At 46.0% G+C, this 20,149-nt stretch overlaps 1 protein-coding gene across 13 annotated transcripts in view; it reads right to left on the bottom strand.

Annotated features, from left to right (window-relative positions):
- Positions 1-20,149, bottom strand: part of mecom (MDS1 and EVI1 complex locus) — a 129,836-nt gene that overhangs the window by 24,119 nt on the left and 85,568 nt on the right. For 12 of the 13 annotated variants that reach the window (XM_041940446.1, XM_041940452.1, XM_041940447.1 and 9 more), the window contains exon 3: positions 3,066-3,200. In XM_041940446.1, coding sequence (XP_041796380.1) covers positions 3,066-3,200 — 135 coding nt within the window. Of the gene's footprint in view, positions 1-3,065; positions 3,201-4,666; positions 5,422-20,149 lie in introns of those variants that run through there. The other variant, XM_041940459.1, reaches the window with a different exon arrangement.

Raw genomic sequence — 20,149 nt, 5'->3', positions numbered from 1 at the left:
TATCTTAACGACAAAACACGCCGATCGTGGAAGGATCTATGCGAGTAGCGCTCGGGCCGTGTTGCTCAGCGCACCGGCAAACAAATGAGGATATCTAGAGAGCTGGAGCGATGTGGCACGGATGGTTGAAAGGGTAATGTTGAACACAAACAGTGGGTAGCAGGCCGAGGTTACAAGATCTAATTACAAATTAGCGTAGCCACAAGTCTTCATAATTAATTTCTTTCCCTGAATAAAAAGTTTTTAATTGAAAAAAAAAATCTGATATCTTCAGACGGCTGTTTTTGTTTGAGTAAGACTGAATTCAAACCTATGCGAGTCATAGCAAGTTGAATTAATCACAGATTTCAGTGTGACTCACAAACTGTGACACCTGCCATCTCCTTCCTCTCCATTGTTTCCTGTTGCTCTCCACTCTGCAGTGTCAAATACATAAAGCAGTAAAGCAGAACAGCCATTAAAAATAAAGGCTGTCTTTGTGAGCAAAATGAGCAAAAATACTCAATGTGCAGCTCATTCTAGTCTAGAAAAACAATTGTAATCTTGAACTTGAGTCCTATTGAAACTAAACAGCTGCACATCCACAGTGACACATTTAAGTCACTCTGAAAAGACCGTTATTTTTTTCCTTTTTCATTAAATGTGGGGTATGTGAGAAATTCTAATTATAGAGAGGATTATTGTACTCTATCATTATAGTCTATAAATTTTGCAATGACAGTAAAATTGACTCAATGTCTCAAAAAGCTAATTTCCCTGAGAAGGATTAATAAAAGTACCATCTTCTTCTAATATTACAAATAAGGTCTGATGTACTTTTTGTAAATATTTGCAGAATCTGCTTGGCTGCAGATGCTTTCACGCCAGTGTGGCATTGCTCACTAGAAATAAATGAATTGTGAGAGAGAGGAAAAGGAGAAATGGGATCCCGAACGGTTTCTCCACTAAGACAAAACAGGCTTTTTTCCCTCTCTCTCTCTCCTCACTCCTTCATTCCTCTCTCGCTCCCTCACCCTCCTGAGATTGGTCATAAAGTTTTATGATAAACAGAACTGGGTCAGGAATAAGAGGAGGGAGGCCAGTTTAACTCTCATGCTGGCAGGACTAAATTGGTGCTCGAAAAGAACCAGGACCAAATGACGACTAGCGCACCTGGACATTGCTGTGCTTGTAAGACATTTTAAAATACAACAGTCGTCTCTGCTGATGGTGGGAAGATTCCTTTCATTTTGGTACGGTGGGAAGGACAAGTAACGTAAGCACTGGGTAGCCCTTCAGTGGAAATCTGGTGATGGTACCCGTTGTGTGGCGAGTGTGTAATAAGTGGTTTCAGGCTGGGTTGAGACTCAGCACTTCTCTGTGGCAGTGAGACCTGTTGGAATCAGGTAGTGTGCGTTTTAATGTTTCCAGCTCGGAATGAGGAGCATGGGGAGTCATCTGAACCGCAATGAACAATTCACAGTCCTGCAGAGCGTGCACCAACACACACTCTCGCACACACATGCATGTATGCAGAAACACAAGCAGTTACAGGTGTGTGCACACACTCAACAGGCACAATATAAAACACTTCACACACTCACAACATGTCAATGCACATAAAAGTCTGTGCACACATGGAGACAAAAAGCCCTCAGAAACACATGCACACACACGCAAACACACGCACACAGACACTCTCCCAAAAACTGACAGCAGCTTTACAAGACCACCCCCCTTTAGTCTATTCATTTTAAACATACAGACAGGCATTGTGAGACGCTACAGTGTGTTTTCAAAAACACCAATGTTGGCCGGAAGGCTTAAAGACGGCACATTGTGCTGTGTTGTGACAGTGTGTAATACTTAACAATCACCTCATCATAGCCATGTCCGTGACCTGTCGGAGCCTTACACAGCCACCCGAGCAGAACCACGGTGTTGACAGCGAGTCACACCTCGCGGAGAGGGCAGCTCGGGGGAAAGCTCTCTCTGCTTGTTTGTCCCTCTTTCTCTTTTAAAGGAGAGCGGGGCAAGTGCTTTTGGAAAGCCTCTGCTCTTCTTCTTTCCCGTTCTGCTCATGAGAAGAGTGCCGGCTCTGCGCTCTCTCAACCTCTTCCCTCTTTAGCTGAGAGCGCAGGAAGGGTGAGAATGACGCAGGCGTGTGAGGGAAGAGCAGGAGGCTTGTTCGCTTTAAAGCTATTATTCCAGGGCCAATCATATCAGACTTTCATCTGTGTGAAAAGCATTTGGTTTGAGTTATTAAATACTCTAATGTCAGGATTTTTTTTCTAATATTTCTACAGGTGACACTCAACAAGTACGAATGAACCACCAGTGAGAAGTGCTGAAAAAACTCAGGCTAGATTATGTATTTTATTCGGGTCAAGCTTCGGTATGCTCCGTACTCATGTCACACAGAGTTTAGCCTCTTGTCTTGCTGCCTTGCTGCGTGTGTCTGTGTAGGAGGGGTGTCTGGCCACGGGATTACTGAGGTGAACAGGCCCCCATGTGTGTAGCACGCACCTCTCTGCACAGCCAGGTGAGCAGCAAAAGGACTGCGACATTCCTGGCATATCTAAGAGTTTACATCGCAAGCGTGACCGGGAAGTGTGCGGAACTATCATCTCGGCGGGCCGCCTCTGATCCTGCCCTGTGGTCCTCGCACGGCAGAAGCCAGAGCACAATTAGAGAAAGAAAACACACACAGATAGCGAGGAGTCTCTGCGGTGCGGCGTGGGGGAGAGCTGTGTGTGTGTGTGAACTGAAGGCAGGGTGGGCCAGCCGCTCGTGGGACTATCTGACTTGGATCACAATAACACCTTTTAACACAACAGCATGCAGACAGGACAGCCATCGGAAAATACAGGGAAGCCTTCTGGCATCGGAGCTGTGTTTAAAAAAAAAGGCAGTTTCAAAGATCTGAATGTGCGTGAGTTGCACTTGATTCATCCAGCCAGACGGCAAGATTCAGAGGACACATCACCATCTGGGAGTTCAAAATCAAGTCATCCACACGTTTTTTTTTTCTCATTTCTTCAGATCGTGTTCGTCTTGTACTTTGCTGAGGTTGTGTCTCCACGTACCTGATCATCTATCTGGCACGCTGTCAGGTTATGCTGCTTGGCCGCAGGGGCAAACTGGATGTGCTTCAGCCAGCTCCCGATATCTGGCTTGCTGGCATCCACGCAGAATTTTACATGGCCTGACCCGTCCAAGATCTGCAGGGGGGGGGAGAGGGAGAGAGAGGGGGAGAGAGAGAGAGAGGGGGGGGGGGGGGGGGGGGGGGGAGAGAGAGAGAGAGAGAGATCAGACTTTGATCAGTATCAGTCCAGGTTACTGTGTCCAAACACTGACTAACCACATACCTCCCACATGTTAGGAGCTGGTCTGTGGCGCAATACACACACACACACACACACACACACACACACACACACACACACACACACACACACACACACACACACACACACACACACATTATTAGGGTTGAGTACAAGCAAAGCATATGCTAATGGTCTAAAAAATTCGCTGTAATATCAAAATGCTTGTGTGCATATTTGTAATTATTGCTTCAATAATTTAGAAGGAAAATTAATGTTTTATTTTTATAACCACAGGATAATGGCAATAACTATAATAAAACGAAACAAAATGAATTATATATGTATGGCATTTATTTTTCATCCTTGAGGGAGCTCTCAAGGAATTATGTCATTTCCACTGCAGTAAATAAAAAAATGTAAATTACATTACAATGTTTTTCAACAACAATAAATCAGTTCCCATACAAGACTCGAAATATAAATCAATGAAATTATAAGATAGAAAAAAAATTAATAAAACAAGACTGCAAATTCTAGCTGATCAATCTGCTGTTATGTTGTTGATAGAAACGAATTTTAAAATAAGATACTTTATTATTGTGGATTTAAACCGACTTCAGCTGACGTTTGAATTCGTTTCTGAAAATGTAGTTTCATCGAATAAATTCACTAAATACACTGATTTTAACTGTCTGCTTTTTATAAATGGGAATTTAAACGATATTAAAAGCTAAATAATATTCTGACAACGGCAGTGATGGTTAAAATAATCATGACAATAGACGAAGAAAACAATTGTTTTACTCTCCTGCACAACATCAACACTCCGCAAGCTCTAAAGAGCAAAATAACAATAAACACAACGAAGGGAATTATCATGCAAATCGTAAGATCGCTGAACTTCTGCCGCTTAACTGCAAAACATTTACAGCGTAATTCTCTCAACGAATTGTAATAACGTCGTTTTAATGTGTTAATATTTATTATGCAGCAGCTGTAAACTTTACTGGGAAACAAATCAATTGCAGGAAACCGCGAGTGATAAGCGTTATGAAGAAAAAGCCGACGGATGTAAAACGGACTCTCCCTCCCTCTCTGTCTGTCTCGGGGTCAGAAATCTGTCTTTCTGCCTTTGTACAACCTGCCCCTGAATAAATATTTAGCTTGCATAGAGCCCTTTGTCTGGACTAACACTCTGCCCATTCATCCTGCAAAAATACTCTCCAGCCTTTTATGAATTTAAGCGTCAAACTCAGGCCACTTTACAGCAGAATGAGCCAGCGCATTTGTTTTATTTATTTTACCCTGAATGCAAAGCGTTCAATAAAAAATGCACGTTTTGTTCTGATTTGTCTTACCGTTGAAACTCTCTTGCACGGCCGCGCCACACTTAAAACCTCCTGGGATAAGAACCGCGGCGCTAACTGAGGAAAAGTGGTGAAAACTCCGGATTTTAAAAAAAACTGTAAACGATCAAAACTCGGCCGTCAGATAAACAATAAAACTACAAATTGTCTTTGTTGCGGCGCGCTGTCCAGATTTTTGGCACTCAGCGCTCTGTTGTTTTTTTCCGCGTCTCTTCAGGTCTCAGAGCCGCAGGACGAGTCGACTCCTCGCCGGTGCGACTGTCCGCCAGACGCCGCGCCGTCGGTAAAAGTAAATCCTCTCACTATGTTGTCTCACAGATACCGCGCACTCGGTCAGTCAGTCTGCCCTCACTGTCCTACAGACATCGCGGCTCGGAACTAAAACCACCTCCGGTGCATCAACTTGCTCCCAACTTTTCACTGTGCGCGCTTCGCCTGGCTCGTCCGCTCCTCTCTTGTCACCCCTCCTGTCCTGTCCTGACGCACCCAGGTGTCCTCTAGTAGCCATTCAACTTTTCATTTTTCTCTTCCTCTCCCCCCTCCTCAGCCACTCGGGATGTGTCGTCTATATGATAGCAGAGAGATTCAAGGGGTGGAGGTGGTGGTGGTGGTGGTGGTGGGGGTGTTGGCTTCAAGCATCGCCCCCTTACTTTGCGCGTCCCGGACGGTTCGTGTGATGCTTCTCTTTTACGCGCTGTCTCACGCAGACGGACCCGGCGCGTCCATCCCAGAAAGAAGCGACTCAAAACACGGGACCGTCTTCGCCCCCGTCCCCGGTCGGAAGCGGCTCCTCTCCGCAGTAAATTTTAAAGTGACAGGGGCCCGGGGTTGGAGAGGGTGAGCGGGGTCAGGGAGAGGTCGGGATGGGGCTTCTCTAAAGGGATGAACTGCGCACACAGGCAGCGCACTTTAATGAACCGACATGAGCATCAAAGCGCGGATCATTATCCACGTGTAAGCAAACTTTTCCACAACACACCGCGCTGCTTCATGGACCATTTTACGACATTATTAACCTGAAGATCCGAACTCCTCTGTTAAACACCTCGAGGTTAGGATTTAGTTTTGAGCAGCATTCATGTTCGGATGCGAGAGTAACAACAATAAGAAAGGCGAGAACTATAATGAAAACAGTTTTCTAATTCTGTGCTTGCGCTGGGGCAGTAATGTAACAACTAGGCTCAAGTGTTCCTCCTGGGGACCTCCAGGAAACTCCGTAAGGACCACTGGAAGTCTCTGTGCCACAATTTGGGAAACACTGACCTAATCACCTGCTCTCCCCTGACTTGAACGTAACACGCTGTAAGGTTGTTAGGTGCTAACACTGGATCTACTTGTGCGCTCTCCTCCCCAAATCTCCCCCTTCACCATTACGCGCGCACACACAGAATAAGCCGAGTATGAGTGATTTTTTTAAATGATCATAAAACGAGTTTCGGTCAAAGAAAAAGAGCAAGAGCTCAAGTCGGTTGAATCAATCATGAAATTAAAAACAAGTAGTTTTATCCTCGAGCGTTTACGCTCTGGCCTCTGTGCACCTGCTTTACAGCAACGAAAGAAGGCAGAAAATGGCTGCATTCGTTTTTTTTTTTATCTCTTCAGTGTTTCATCCAGATGTTAAAGTTTTTAAAGCACGAACCGAGGAACGGGCAAGGGTAGAGAATAATAAAGAAACGTCCTGGTTGTCAGTGAGCGGAGTTTATTAGGCAGCTCATAAAGCTGCAGAGGACAGGGCTTTGGCTGATGAGAGCAGATGATGATGGATAACGCCTCACACTGTGACATTGACCTTCCATCCCAGATAATGCCTATTGTTTTACGAAATCGCGGAGCAAATGTGCAGGAAGGACAGGAAAAAATCATGTGTAAATAAGGCAGGACCCCGCCACCGATTCCCACCGTCTAGCGCTCCTTGAGAACCGAGGAGAGACCCCGGTCCGCCCGGTCATTGATTTCCTGCCTCTCCTCGACTTGTCCATTGTTGGAACCCTTTTTAATTTAGCCATAAATTGGGAAAGCTCAAGTCGAATGAGCTGTTCTATTTTCTTCCTGTCAGGATGAGGGATTTGTTTTATGATGCATTGTGTATTAAATACAAGTAATCTGGGAAAGTGATTGCTTCGCGGCCTCCCCGGGACTGATCGAGGATCCTGATAGAGAGAAGGGGCCTGAGCGCGTTTCTGAAAAGGAGGAAATGTCTGAAAAAGGAGGATAAACAAGCGGGGTTTTGTGGTATCACCGGGGGTAAATTGGGTTAACAGTAACAGGACCCCCTAAGCCTGGCAAGGCGCGTGGATGTTGCACTTCTTCCCCCTGTCAGGAGATGGCGTGCTCAACTGAAGTGAACTTTGAAAAACAGTTCTCAATGGATATTTGAACACTTATAAGACAATGTGATAGTTGATACTCGTTGCTGAGAAGTGAGCTTTTCGCACCTTCACCTTCATTTTCTTTAAATCAGCATATATTCCGTAAAATACGCCAAAACTGCGCGCATGTGTGACATATAATTAGGTGATTAGATTGTCTATTTATGACACCGGTGAGACATCTGGACCATTTTAGTTGCAGAAATGTAAGCGGGATATGCCGTTTTCTAACTTTTAGGACACATTTTTTTGGCACATTTTGAGTAAATTGAGCTCGACAGCAAAAAAAAAAAAGAAAAAAAAAACAATCCAACTTTCCTTTATGGATCACGTGTTGGCCTTTATTTCTGAGCCGTGAATTTCACCTCATGTTCAAAGCACTGCTGCTTATATCTCAGTTTGTAACAGTCTGCTCTATCAACCAGCCCCTTTTTGACTTATTATAAGACGGGGGTCATTTCTTTTGCGCGTGAAGCGCAGCACCAAACATCCACATTAAGGCGTCAAATTGCTCGATGGGACATGAAAGATTCAGCTGCACGGGCTTGGGTGTGTAATCACCTGAACGAACGGCTATAAAGCTCCTGAATCCCCACTGAAAAGACCGACGGGGGCGACTTTAAAACACTTGTTCATTTGTTAATAAACCACCAGAGTGATTTGCGAGGCGCGGCTCTAATTTCTATTTATTTCACCAATCCGCCGCAAACACTATTCTGATGTGCTGAGATGAAATAGATGTGTTTTATCTGAATTACGCCATGCCTTTGTCATAATGATTCTGACATAGCTGCTAAACGCCGGTGCGGAAAAGCTGTTTATCAACAAATTACCAAGCAAACACATGCATGCTTCAGGGGATGTTAGTTCCGACTATATCATACCACACAGCATTTCATACCTATTTAAAGGACTCTTAAAACATGCAGCATCCGCGTAATGTTTAGTGCTCGGGCTTTAAAGTGTGTGAAATTCTTGAAAGGAGGGGGGCTCAATCGCTTAAACGGGCTCGTGCTTATTTTGCTTGCGGCTTTCTTGTTTGTTTTAGGAGTTCAGTCACGAAAAAAAAAAACAATTCATAAATGAATGCAGGGGAATTTTATGATCAAATAGCTTCATATTTTACTTGATCAGCTCAGCTTCATGGGTGTAACACTGGCTCGTTCCCTTTTTTAATCCTTTGAATAACTTTGCAGCAATTTTTTTGTATATATATATGAAAAAAGTGATTTGGATTTGTGTGAAGTCAGATGGGACAGCGCCGGGGAAGAGGGGGGATTCCCGTGTGGGTTGCAAACTGACTCCAGCCAGCGAGCTGCAGAGCCTGCGCCGCCGCAGCCGAGGGGCCACATGGAAAACAGTGTGTAGGCCTGCGCGGTGCATTCCAGCACATCCTCCAGGAGAGCGGAAAAGAAGTTAAAAAAAGAGAAGAAAGAAAGAGAGGAGAGAAAGAAAATATCGCAGCCAAATCCACATGAAATAGTTCTACCATTCACGGCGAGACCTCCCATTGACACTGGCGAAAAGCTGCATTAAGCCTCCATCATGACTCTGTGTACACACACACAAACACCTATTTTGCTCTTAATGTGTGGGGCGATTCAATCAAGTGGGAGAAACACATTTAAAGCTCAAACGAACGGTTAGCCGACAGTTTGCGCAACACTCTGCAACTTTTTTCTTTAATTAACACATCCCTCAGCCAAGATTAGCGCACAATGCACCGCCTGTGCAGCTTGAAGTCCCTACATTAAAGGATGGAGCTGGTGTCCATATAGCCCAATTACAATTAAAACAGAGCAGCGGAAATGAAAGAGGAAAATGTAAATAAAAAATTTCCTTGGGTCTGGAAGTAGACCCGTTGTGAGCGGCGTGTTAATCTCCACCTCAGTAATTTGGTTCTGCGGGAGAAGACAGAAGCCCTGCTGCTGTGCCCTGCACTTCATAAATCACTGCTTTATGTGGACAAGGTCAGCGCCACCCTCCACCCCCTCCTCCCCCCACCCCGCCCGCCACTGGCCCCTCCCGTCCCCTCCGCCATGTTTACCCGGCCGCCCGGGGGCTCTCAGGACCAGACCAGCTCACTTCTAATTACTTTGGATTATTTTCATTTGCCGGGGGTCAGCCAGGCATTCCGACAGAGAGAGAAAGAGTGAGGGATGATTTCTGCGGCCTGAGAGGAACGGGCCCCGCGTGTTTGCTGAATTAGCAGCCGGTAATTTTGTTTTGGCACTGTCTGTTCCTGTCTTTGACAGGTCGCCTGCAGTGACAGGTCGGCCACAGCCCATATGCATGTCTATATTAACAAATCCTGTATTTGATTAACCTAAAAACAAGGTCTTCTTATAGATTTGGGTGAAATAGTCCACGATGGCAGACATATTTGTGTCATCACTTTTATAGAGGCAAGTGTCAATATTGGAACAAGGCAGAGCCATCACAGGACATGATGCTGGATGGAGAGGATTTATGAGAAGACATAAATGATCTCATCTCGTTTACCAGTTCAGGGGAGGAGGGTTTGAGAGAGGCCTCTTACAAAAGCCAGACTTCTTTTTCATTGTTAAAATGCACTTATTAAGCTAAGCTGCAGACCAATAAGGAGAGAAACACACTCAAATGATTTATGCACGAAGATATTAAAAATAACAGAATCTCCACAAAGTTCCTAAATCGGTGAGGTGATCTGTGCTGCAGAATTAAAAGGTGCACAAGCAGAGGCCAATAAATACATTAATATCTGCACTGTTTAATTAGAATAAATGTGAGATTTAACAGTGCTGCAGTGCGAATGGGATATATTGTTTCTTGTGCTAAAATCAACACTGACAGCAGGAATGACACAACCTGACCAGGGGCTCTGACAAGACACGCTCATTGGTTTAAAAGGGGCAAGGGGCAGTGCGACCTACTATTAAAAAATGAGTTGGCCATCATGAGGAGGGGGTGAATGTAAAAACGGAGAGTGGTTATTATGCAATGTTCAGCAGTCGATTTAAGGATAATTGCTTTTAAGCAACCTGATGTGCGCTGTTGTTGAGAGGAGCAGTGCCTGGAATGTGGCTTTGGGGGTCTTTGAGAGGGCGGAGGGAGGGGAGAGAGGTGAGGATGGGGGGTGGGGTGGGGTGGCAGCGATGTACAGAAAGTAGTACAGGCTGTGATAATCACAGACACTTCCTCCGCAGAGCCTCAGCACACAGGGCCACACTGTATGTGGGCTATGGGGTGCGATAAAGCCGCACAAGAGTCAAAGGTCACGTTTTTTCAAGCATAAATTCAGAGGGCACACAGCTCCTATACGCATGGGACAGAGTGGAAACTTAAACAACCCACTCCACCCCACTCCAGCCCAGCGCAGAAAGGGGGGAGGTAATTAGAGCATGTTGCCGGTCGCCGCAGGGTGAACAAATCGGCTCTAAAACGCTCATAGATATCATCTTTAAAAGAGCTTTTTATGTACAAGAGGTAAAGCGGTGTGGAACTGAACACGGCACTTCAGATGTTCAAGTGTCACACATTCATTACATTTATTGAGCTCTCTTCTCACGTTTAAAGCCAGGGCTCTGCTGCAGCACTACCACAATCTGCTTTTCATATACCGTGTCCAATTGGAAGGCTAATATTTTAATGCTGGCAGATATCAGACAGATGTAGTACACGTTCAGTGTGACTGGAGACAATGCTGCCATGTTGGCTAAATGTCATACAGCCACCTTAGAAAAAACAGAATCTGCAACTGATATCATATTAATGCAGGATGAAACCGGGGGTAAAGAGTGGATAGCTGCAACTCTCTTTCATAGTGTTTTATTCATAATTAAGCTTGATCCAACTGAAAACACTGCAATGAATTTGGTGAAAAAGACCATTCACCCGATGGCAAGGCAGGTGGAGAAACAGACACCCGACAGTTGACGGCTCACAGATACACAGACCCTTTAGTGTATTTACTTTTATTGAGTGTTTCCCTTTTTTTTTGCAAAGCAAAGAGAAAGGCTTATATTGTTGCACTGAGGAGAGAAAACAGAGATACATGACAAGTGGGACTAATGGGCATTTCTTATCCAACATTTACAAGTGGTCAAAACTGCAATGTGAGAAAGTGAGAAAATGTTCTTGAGTAAGTGCAAAGCGTAAGCAGATTGTGGAAGTGCGTTGAGTCTGTCCGTCATGCACACACACACACACACACACAACCCCCCCCCCCCCCACTCGCTCACACTCACACACACAAACACACACTGGAATTTGCTACCCAGCACAGGTCAGATCAGCGTATGTGGGCATGATTAAAGTCAGAATAAACTCTGAAAACAACAAATCAGTTGCAACAACCCTAAAATGAAGGAAGGTTGAGCAGCTCACACATAACACAGGGACACGGAGTGGCTCCCATTAAAGGCTTCACTGGCTTTCAGTAGCATCAAAGAGGCCCCTGAGTTAGGCTGGGATTATATTTAACCCGGGAGCTTGTTGCACTGCTGAGTACAGGGCACATGCTGATGCTGCTGCCAGTACACCATGCTTCTGGCTTTCAGACCAACGCTCTCATTAAAATGCGGCTTGGGCACTATTTCCTACAGGAACACACACATGGAATAATGAACAGACACACACGAAAACACAAAAACACTGAACAACAAAACAAAAACAAAAAAGAAGACATTCCTATGGTGACTTCATTATGAATTTATGACCGTATTGTATATGTTTTTCTTTTTTTTACTAATATTTGAAAAAGAACTGTTCAGTATTTTAATTGTATCATATTTTACTAGTTGTGCGTGCTACAGCTAGGTGACAGGTTAAAAACATTGTTACAAAATGCACAAATATTGGATATTTTCCTATATTGATGCATGTTGAATCACAATATTTAAAATGCATACAAAATTGCATATAAAATTTGAGGGCAAATATGTGCAAACTGACGCTCAAAGCAATGAGCTGTGTTTCGCAGTTCTGCATTCCATGAAGCAAAACACTCATATATGTAAAAGCAGAACTTTTTTAACAGCTTTTAATCAGAACGTGTACATGATAATGCATCTGTCTATTTCAACATGATTTCATCTCAACATGATTCTGCTAAAAGTTGAGAAGCAATGATGCTGAAAGTTCCTCCATCCCTGCTGCACACAGGCGTCTGCATACAAAAGTTCTCCATATATGTGTGTATGTCTGCAGCAGGCCCGTTCCTGAGATAAAGCAATCTCACTTGGCACATTTCAGTAGTCAGACTTGATATGAACCATCAGACATGTGCGTCAATACTCCCAAGGTTTATTCAATTTCAAACCAATCATTCTGGTGTCATACACTTTTGGGTTAATATTCTAACTGTGAGGCCCAGGGCGAGGTGAAGATAAATCAGCTTTTATGATGGGTTGTTATGGTTTTTACGGCAGTGAGGTTGTGAGGGACTGATTTGGGGATCAATCACCTGCAGGTGTCTGCTGGGGGCTGGGGTGCGGCGAGGATCGATTGAGGATCTAGTGCTGCGGTGATGGAATGGAGGTGTGTTTGTGTGTGCGTGTGTGTGTGTGTGTGTGTATTGAGATTGGGTGCAGTTGTTAGATGTGTGTGAGTTTGCGAGGGCGAGAGAGAGAAAGACAGAGTGATGAAGGTGTGTGCGTCAGTGCTTCAGAGACAGAGAGGAGATATATCTGGGGCTGCAGCAGTGATGAAGGGCCGCTGGACTATGACCAGACCATCTCGGCTCTTGCCGGAGCCTCCCCCTCCTCCCCCTCACCCTCTCTCTCTATCCACTTCTTTATCTAGATGGCACTTTGGAAAATCTCATTGTCACACAACATTTAACAAAGACAAAAGTCTCGGGCGGGCAGCTGGAGATGACAGAGCGCGGAGCTAGTGCGCACAGTATCCCTCACATAACCTCTTTCGCTCATGTCTTCGCGTGTTTTCCACTGGGAGAGGCCAGCAATGTGGGTGCAAAACACCGCCAAGACACACAAACAAGTTTGTGCATCTATGTGCACAGATGGCACGAGCGCACATCAACACACGGACGCATTCGTGGCACCAAAGTTTGTCCGTTTCTGTCTCTTTCTTCCCCTTCGCTGGGTATGGCGCTCAGACACATTCAACGTCTCCGCTGGCCGTCAGACGGCTGCTTCCTCTGCGCTGTCAGCGCAGCCCCGGCTGAAACAAAAGAGGCGGAGAGCGAGGCCCACGGTTTCTGAATCAGAGGAAGTTGGTGCTGATTACGCTGCCCCTGAAGAAGCATTCCGATCCTGTTAACCCGCACGCTGGCTGCCAACTCCAAACCATGCAGCGAAGCACTGTGAAGCTCACACAGCCCCACCCTGACTGCCCTTTCCCTGCCCAGGACAAGCCCTCTCCTTCCTTTCCTCTGTTTTCTTTCTCATCTCCTCTGTCCTTCCTCTTCTTTATTCATTCCCTTCATGTGTCTGTCTTGCTGCCATGGCTTCTTCACTCCTAGCACCTCTATTTACGTTCTTCCTCCCATTTCTTGTAATCTCTCATCCACCTTCTGTTTTGTTTTTGCTCCCTCTTGGGCCTGTCCCCTCCTCCATCATCCCCTCCGCACCGAGACACGACAGCAGGCTCTCGTTGGAGGAGAGAACATTCCACCGTCTTCACACCCTTACCTCTCTATCCCTGATGAATTCCTTCACTCCACTTGTTTATAAGATAGAGGGGGTTATTCATAATCAAGCCGAAGAGAGTATGTACACACTGTGGACATCCTGATAGAAGGCGACGTATTAAATTTCTGTTTGTTTGACAGGAGCGCTGTCTCTCTCCTTCTCCTTGACGGGAAGACCCCCATCCATCCAAGCGGGGGGCGCGACCCCAGCAGCACTCCCCTCTCTTTTCTCTCTCTCAAGTGCTAACACATATTAAGTAAATGAAGAGTCTCTTCAGGCCGGCAGGAGACAAACGAGCTTCTTAAACATCGGAGGAGTGGCGGTTTGATCTGGTGTCGGCCGGTGTTTACGGCGTAACTGCGGCGGAGTTGTGTTTGTGATGTTACCCATGTAAGTGTGTTTATACTGTGGTGGAGATGGCCCCGGTCTCTTAGCCAGGTGCTGAAGCTCTATGTCTTCTGTTTGAGAGGGGGAGTACGCTCGTGGCTTTGGAGTGTGTGTGTGTGTGTGTGTGTGTGTGCGTTCATTCCCTGCAGGCCTGCGTGTGTGGCAGCGCTTCAGGGCCAAATGCTGTCCAGACAGGCAGACAGTGAATGTGTCCACATTGAACCAGAGGCAGGTTTCAGGTTAGCGTGTCTGCTCTCATTCTCCTCCAACCTTTTCCCCCTGTCTTTCTGTCTCATTCCCTTTTTCTGTCCTTCCCTCAGTGATTATTGTCATTCTGGCTGCTGGAAAAAAAAAAAAAAAAAACCTACACTACTTGTGAGAAGTGAAAAAAGGGAGGGGAAGCACGGCTGAGCTGCGGTGGGCTGGCGGCGGCGGCGGTGGTGGTGGGGGGCTATAAGGCCCCCAGGGCTGGGTATGGGGTTTTGGTGAGGGCTTGGGGGTTGGTGGTGAGGTGTGCTCAGAGAGAGGGCCCTGGTGTAATCTCAGTGCTGAATAGACGGAGCTCTTAATAGAATCCCGTCGTCCGGCTGCCACCGAGAGAAACAAGAGCTGTAATGGATGGGCTCAGCTCTGGCTTCCACTTTCCCCCCCGTGACCCCTGCGTTGGTCACGGGGGGGAAAAAGAGCTAAAGAAGCATTGTAGCCTCAGGCCTGATTGAATGGGGAGGGAGGGAGGTGGCGGTGGCGGTGGTGGCAGTAGGGGAGGAGAGGAGGGGGGGAGGCAGCCGCACTGATAGACCAATTTCCCACTACTGCGAGCAGTAGGGCTTGATTGATGAGGGCTGGTGCTGGTGAGAGGAGGCCCATCACATGCGATCACATAAATACTTATTCAGCTCGAATTGGGCCTGACAAGCCTTACGACAGCTTTGTGCTGTCACAGATATCATTGGAAGGAAAACGCTCCATTAATCATGCGTAATTAACTTTTCCAAACGGAGGTTCTGCTTGGAACCAGTGGTAACCCACTCAGTGCCCAGATAAAAAATTCCAGCATCTTAACTGGGATTGGAGAGGGCCTTATTAAAAGCTAGAGCCAGTTTCCCCTGAGCCGCTCCGTTTGTACAGGAAACGGCTTCATTAGTATCGGTTTAGGGGTCTAATGGGCTCGATACAAAGCCTCCTCTCTCTAACCCAACCGTGTTCAGTGGCCTTACAGTGCAATATCCTGTGAGCACGCACGGCCATAATGTTCTCTGTTTGAAGTCAGAGCAGAACCCATCTGAACGCCTGCCACCAGTTAACTACCTTGACCCCCCCCTCCCCATAAAGCAGTGTGGAGGAGTGAGCGTTGGAGAGCCCAACAAGCTACGTGCTTTCATTCTCTCTCTCCTGGCCAAAGGTAGCCTCCCCATGGGAGTACACTGGACCACAGCCCTTTTGTTTTAAAGCAGCAGACCAAATGATCTGCCTCACATTTGGAATAACACACAACACATACTCAAACACTGATGTATGCGCAGACCCGCCACCATATCTCATCTGATCAGCATTCCTCCTTCAGCTCTCTAATGGTGCCCACCTGCATCGCTGCTGGTGGACACAATGTAAGCAGTTGGCAGGGGAGAAGACAGAAAACAATGGGGGAAAAACAGTTGTGTGGCCTGAAGTGGAACTGAATTCAAAGCTTTTTCGGGAAAATCAAAATATTATTATCAGGGAAATAGTTTATAAAACTCATAAAACAGCACAGAGCCTAGAAAGAGTTGAAAACGTCGCAGAATGTAGTTGTTCTACACTTGTGGATTGAGTTCAAAAATAATTCAGGCTGTTGAATTCAGATGAAAGGGCAGCTTTTTTTTAAAAAAGAGCAGTCTGCTCAAGATGCAGGTATGCTCGATCATCCCCCACAGCCACAGATCCCATTTTTCTCAGCAGTCCTGATGGTTTTTGAGGACATCACACATTTCTCTGACCCACATCAGATTTAAGATCAGACTGACTCATGACACGCTCCAGTGTTACATGGCTACATGAAATTATGCCATATTTCTGAAGGGAACGCTGCAGTGTTTCCACTTTCCAAACACAGTTAGCAATTGACACAGCGGATCACAAACATGTGCACACACCCCCAGATTCAGTCATCCCTCTTCTTCAGTTGGTCATTTCCTCTAAACATCATCCTCACTACAGCGGGGACTTGACTCATTTCCTGCCTGCTAATTAGCTCTGTCTGGCCCTCGGAGAAAAAGAAGACACACTAAAACACAATAGTCGTGCTCCACATACAAGCACCACGACCGTCTGAGCAGAACCGTCTACAAGCACCAACAAACACAGAAACTTCTTAGTTCTTTGAATTACCACTTAGAAACAGATCGGCGCGGTATTTTCGGCAACGCCGCTGCGTTAGCCGAGGTGGGCGCGATCAAATCTTCACGGCAAACTGACAACTATGTTTTATTTGAGTAGTTATTGTACTGCAGCCCGGCTTGGCAAGAAGCAGTATGTAAAAATAGGGAGTAAAACACAGTGAGGAGCTCAGTGAAAACAGTCTGTATGGTTACTGGCACAAGCAGGGCCCAGCTGATTGAAATCTTTGTCAGGCATGCGGTGAGGAAAGCAGCTGCCATTATTGGCTGCCCTGGTCACCCCCGCACAGGTCAATTAAAGCTGAAGTCCGTAAGGTGCCACTTCAGAGTGTCTAAACTGAAGAGTCAAAGAACCGCTGATTGATTCTTTTATCATTACGCACTTCACGCTGATGAGTGATTTGTTTTTTCAGCTGAGTCCCGCTCTGGGCTTATCAAATGCCATTTTTGTATGCTTGACTGCATGAGTAGTTTTGCTATAACATGTTGATTTGTTGTATGTTCTTAATCCCTGCTGGCAGGACTCAATTAAAATATGAACTGTGCTTAGTTTGGCTGAGATCAGCTGAGGAGAACAGAGTTTGTGGGATAGATGCGAATGCATTAAATTGATTCATTTAATTAAATCAGTAGCAGAAGTCCTATTTTAGCACGGTATATCATCTCTAGTTCAGAGTCCCCTCAAAGTTTCATACCCTCTAACTTAACATTTGGTTTCTCAGACCAACCCGTGCCTGTTCTTTACATCCCTTACCCACGTACACTCGCATCTCTATGAGGATGAGCAGCCTGGGCAGAAGCTGAGTCAAGGCCCAGACCAGGTGGTGGGGATAGGGGGTTGTATTCATGATGAGGAGTATGAAGAAGACAGGCCTAAATAATAGCAAAACTAATTCAGGAGGCTTGGGGGAGAAACACACTCGAGGTTGGTTCAAGTATGTGAGACCACATTCAATATATGTTAGTCCAGATATGGGACAGTCCAACGGTAACAGAGACAGGTGGTTACAGAGAGACCACACGCAGAGGAGGAGAGAAGGGGAAGAGTGGAGGAGTGCCGGAGAAAAGAGGGAGTGGGTGAAGGGTCAAGTACATTCAGTCAGCTTAGTTTGACTTATAAGGAGAGGGGAGACAACAATAAGTGCTTGTGTGTCAGGGCCTTGAAGGCAGCACAGCTCTTCTGCTCTCACAAATGCCTGCTTCCCGCTCCAGGGCCAAGCCTGGCCCGAGCCCACTTCATTAACATCACCCCAGTTTTTCCCAAAACTACATTTCACTGATGCTCTTCACGATTTGTCTGCTCGAGGAACAATTTATAAGCTGGTCAAAAGGTTCAAATAGCCAAATAATACTATCTATTTCCCATTAGAGACATCTGCAGATCCCTGGTTCTTCTAAGCCTTACTTGGCACAGTTGTGGGAAAGTGGCTATTGTGTAAGCCCTTAAAAATAATCTGTCTGCTTTCAGCTCAGCTCAGTTGCTCAGGATAGATGATTGGCTGACAGTCAGGGCTGTTTTTTTTCCTCTCTCATTCACAGATAGAGTATTGTTAAAGGGGATCTTGGCCATTGAGGTTTGTCTGTAAGAGAACATGCCACTGACAAAGCCCTTACCGGTGGCAACGCTGAAACTGGTGGATACTCACTCTTTTGAAATATGGTCAATTTTATTTGTAGTGCCCAAAATCACAAATCACAACTTTATCTAGAAAGGGTTTTCCAATTTCTTACAGTATATAACACCCTATAACCTTAGAGACTCCATTCAGATAAGGAGAAACTGGCAAAAAACAACAAACCTCTTTGACTGAAAAAAGGGAAGAAATCTCAGAAACATCAACAGAGGAGGGATCCCTCTTCCTGCATCTTTTCATTTCTCTATCAAACATTACAAGTTCCAAAAAAAAAAACAAAACACTAGTACAAACCATGTAGGCACATCTACATAATCAGTCAATTACTGAAGGTTGTTAGATGTTGCAGCCAGAAACTATTGAATCACAGCCTGCTTTCTGAATGTTTAGATGAACCAACCAATCTAACTTTTCTCGTATATCCATGTCTTCATATCTTTAGACCGGACTCAAAGCCATGCTGTGGAGATGAACATGCAGATCTGATATGTGTAAGGCCTGCTGAAGGTGGATAATGTGTGTCATCACCACCCATTTAAGTACAACAGAGGGTCTGTCTTGCACCTCCCTCTTAAGCCAAGCAGAGCACCCTCCAGAGGTCTGACTGATGCTTGCTAAACCTCAGGAGCGTGTTGAATGCTGGAAAGAGGAGAGAAGAGGAAAGGGAGGGAAAAGAGACGGCTTTCTTGGTATAAAAAAAAAAACAGAAAAAAAAGGCCTCAGTGTTAATCAGAGATTTCCCAGAAGAGCCGGAGTCATCGCCTCAGGGCAGAGAGAGCGAGAGTACGAAGGGTAGGCACAGAGGTGAGGAAACGAGAGAAGACTTGAATGAGAGATGGACGGGGAGACGGAGAGGAGAGGAAGGAGGCGAGGAAGGCTGGCTGCATTCCTGTGGCCACAGCTGCGGGAGCTGCAATCACTAAAATGTAGCGCTGTCTCAATGCCGACGATTTCTGGACACGTTACAAACGAAATAAAACAGCACGACATGTCTGTTTTCTGAATCAAAGAAGAGACTAGCAATCAACATGCTGGGGTTTACACTACCTCCCTCCCTCCTTCTCTCTGGCCGACTGTCATCCCCGCCATGGCAGGGATGACCCCTTCTCTGTCTCTATATTTGCCCCTCTTTGTTCACCACTGGCCAGTTGGGGCAGGCATCTGAGACTGAGACCATCGATCATTGGCCTGACAGCGGGCCCCAGGCGGGGACGGCCCTGTTATTTGGACTCTGTGATGACTTCCTCAAAAGGGGCCCCTCCTTCCCTCATAGGCCTGGCATGGCTGAGGTTTGGTTTGGAGCCTCCATACCTTCCCTGTATGTCCATAGAAAACACATCGGAATCACTGGCCGCATGTTTGGGTCACGCTAGGGTGAGCAAGACAGATAGAGTGTGGAGTGGGAGTAAAATAGGTTGAGGGAGCACAAGTTGTGGTCCTGGAAGTTTCTCGGTAGCTTCTCCAGTCCCAAGGAGCACCACGATGAGGACTTTGGCAGCGGTAATAATAGAAGTAGAGGTTACCGGAGTACATCTGAAATACGAAAACAAAAAGCACCGGCTGGAGTGCTTAATTTATCGCCATGATCTGTCCAAGTTCTGTCGAGCAAGATATTGTAACAGTACATTAGAAATACTTTAAGCTATCATTTGGACCCATGCGTTTATTTTATCGTGGTTTGCACCCCTATGTCTTCTCACATGACGCTGTGCGAACATCCTTGAAAAAGATGAACCTGAAAATACACAAAAAAGTTTGATTTCCCTGCCGTTCACCGCCATCATTTACCCCCCCCTGCCCGGCCTTCTCTTCCACTCTTCAGCTCAACGCCTCCTCTCCTCACCCTCTCTCAGGGACTGTGACTTAGTAGACATGCAGTTGGACTATTGTCTCGCTGCTCACACGGCGTTATCATTACAGCCGGCTATAATTGGAAACAGGAGTCTCCTTTATTAGGATGCATGGTGACATGGGTATCTGTCTCTTCTGATATCCCCACACTGGCTAATTTCCTCCCTCATCTGCATTCAACAGAGCGGAGACAAGAGAGCGTGACAGCAGATATGGACTCTGATAG

The sequence above is a fragment of the Chelmon rostratus genome, chromosome 7, assembly GCF_017976325.1.
Source record: "Chelmon rostratus isolate fCheRos1 chromosome 7, fCheRos1.pri, whole genome shotgun sequence".
NCBI lineage: Eukaryota > Metazoa > Chordata > Actinopteri > Chaetodontiformes > Chaetodontidae > Chelmon > Chelmon rostratus.
This window is presented reverse-complemented; position numbering and strand designations above follow the sequence as displayed.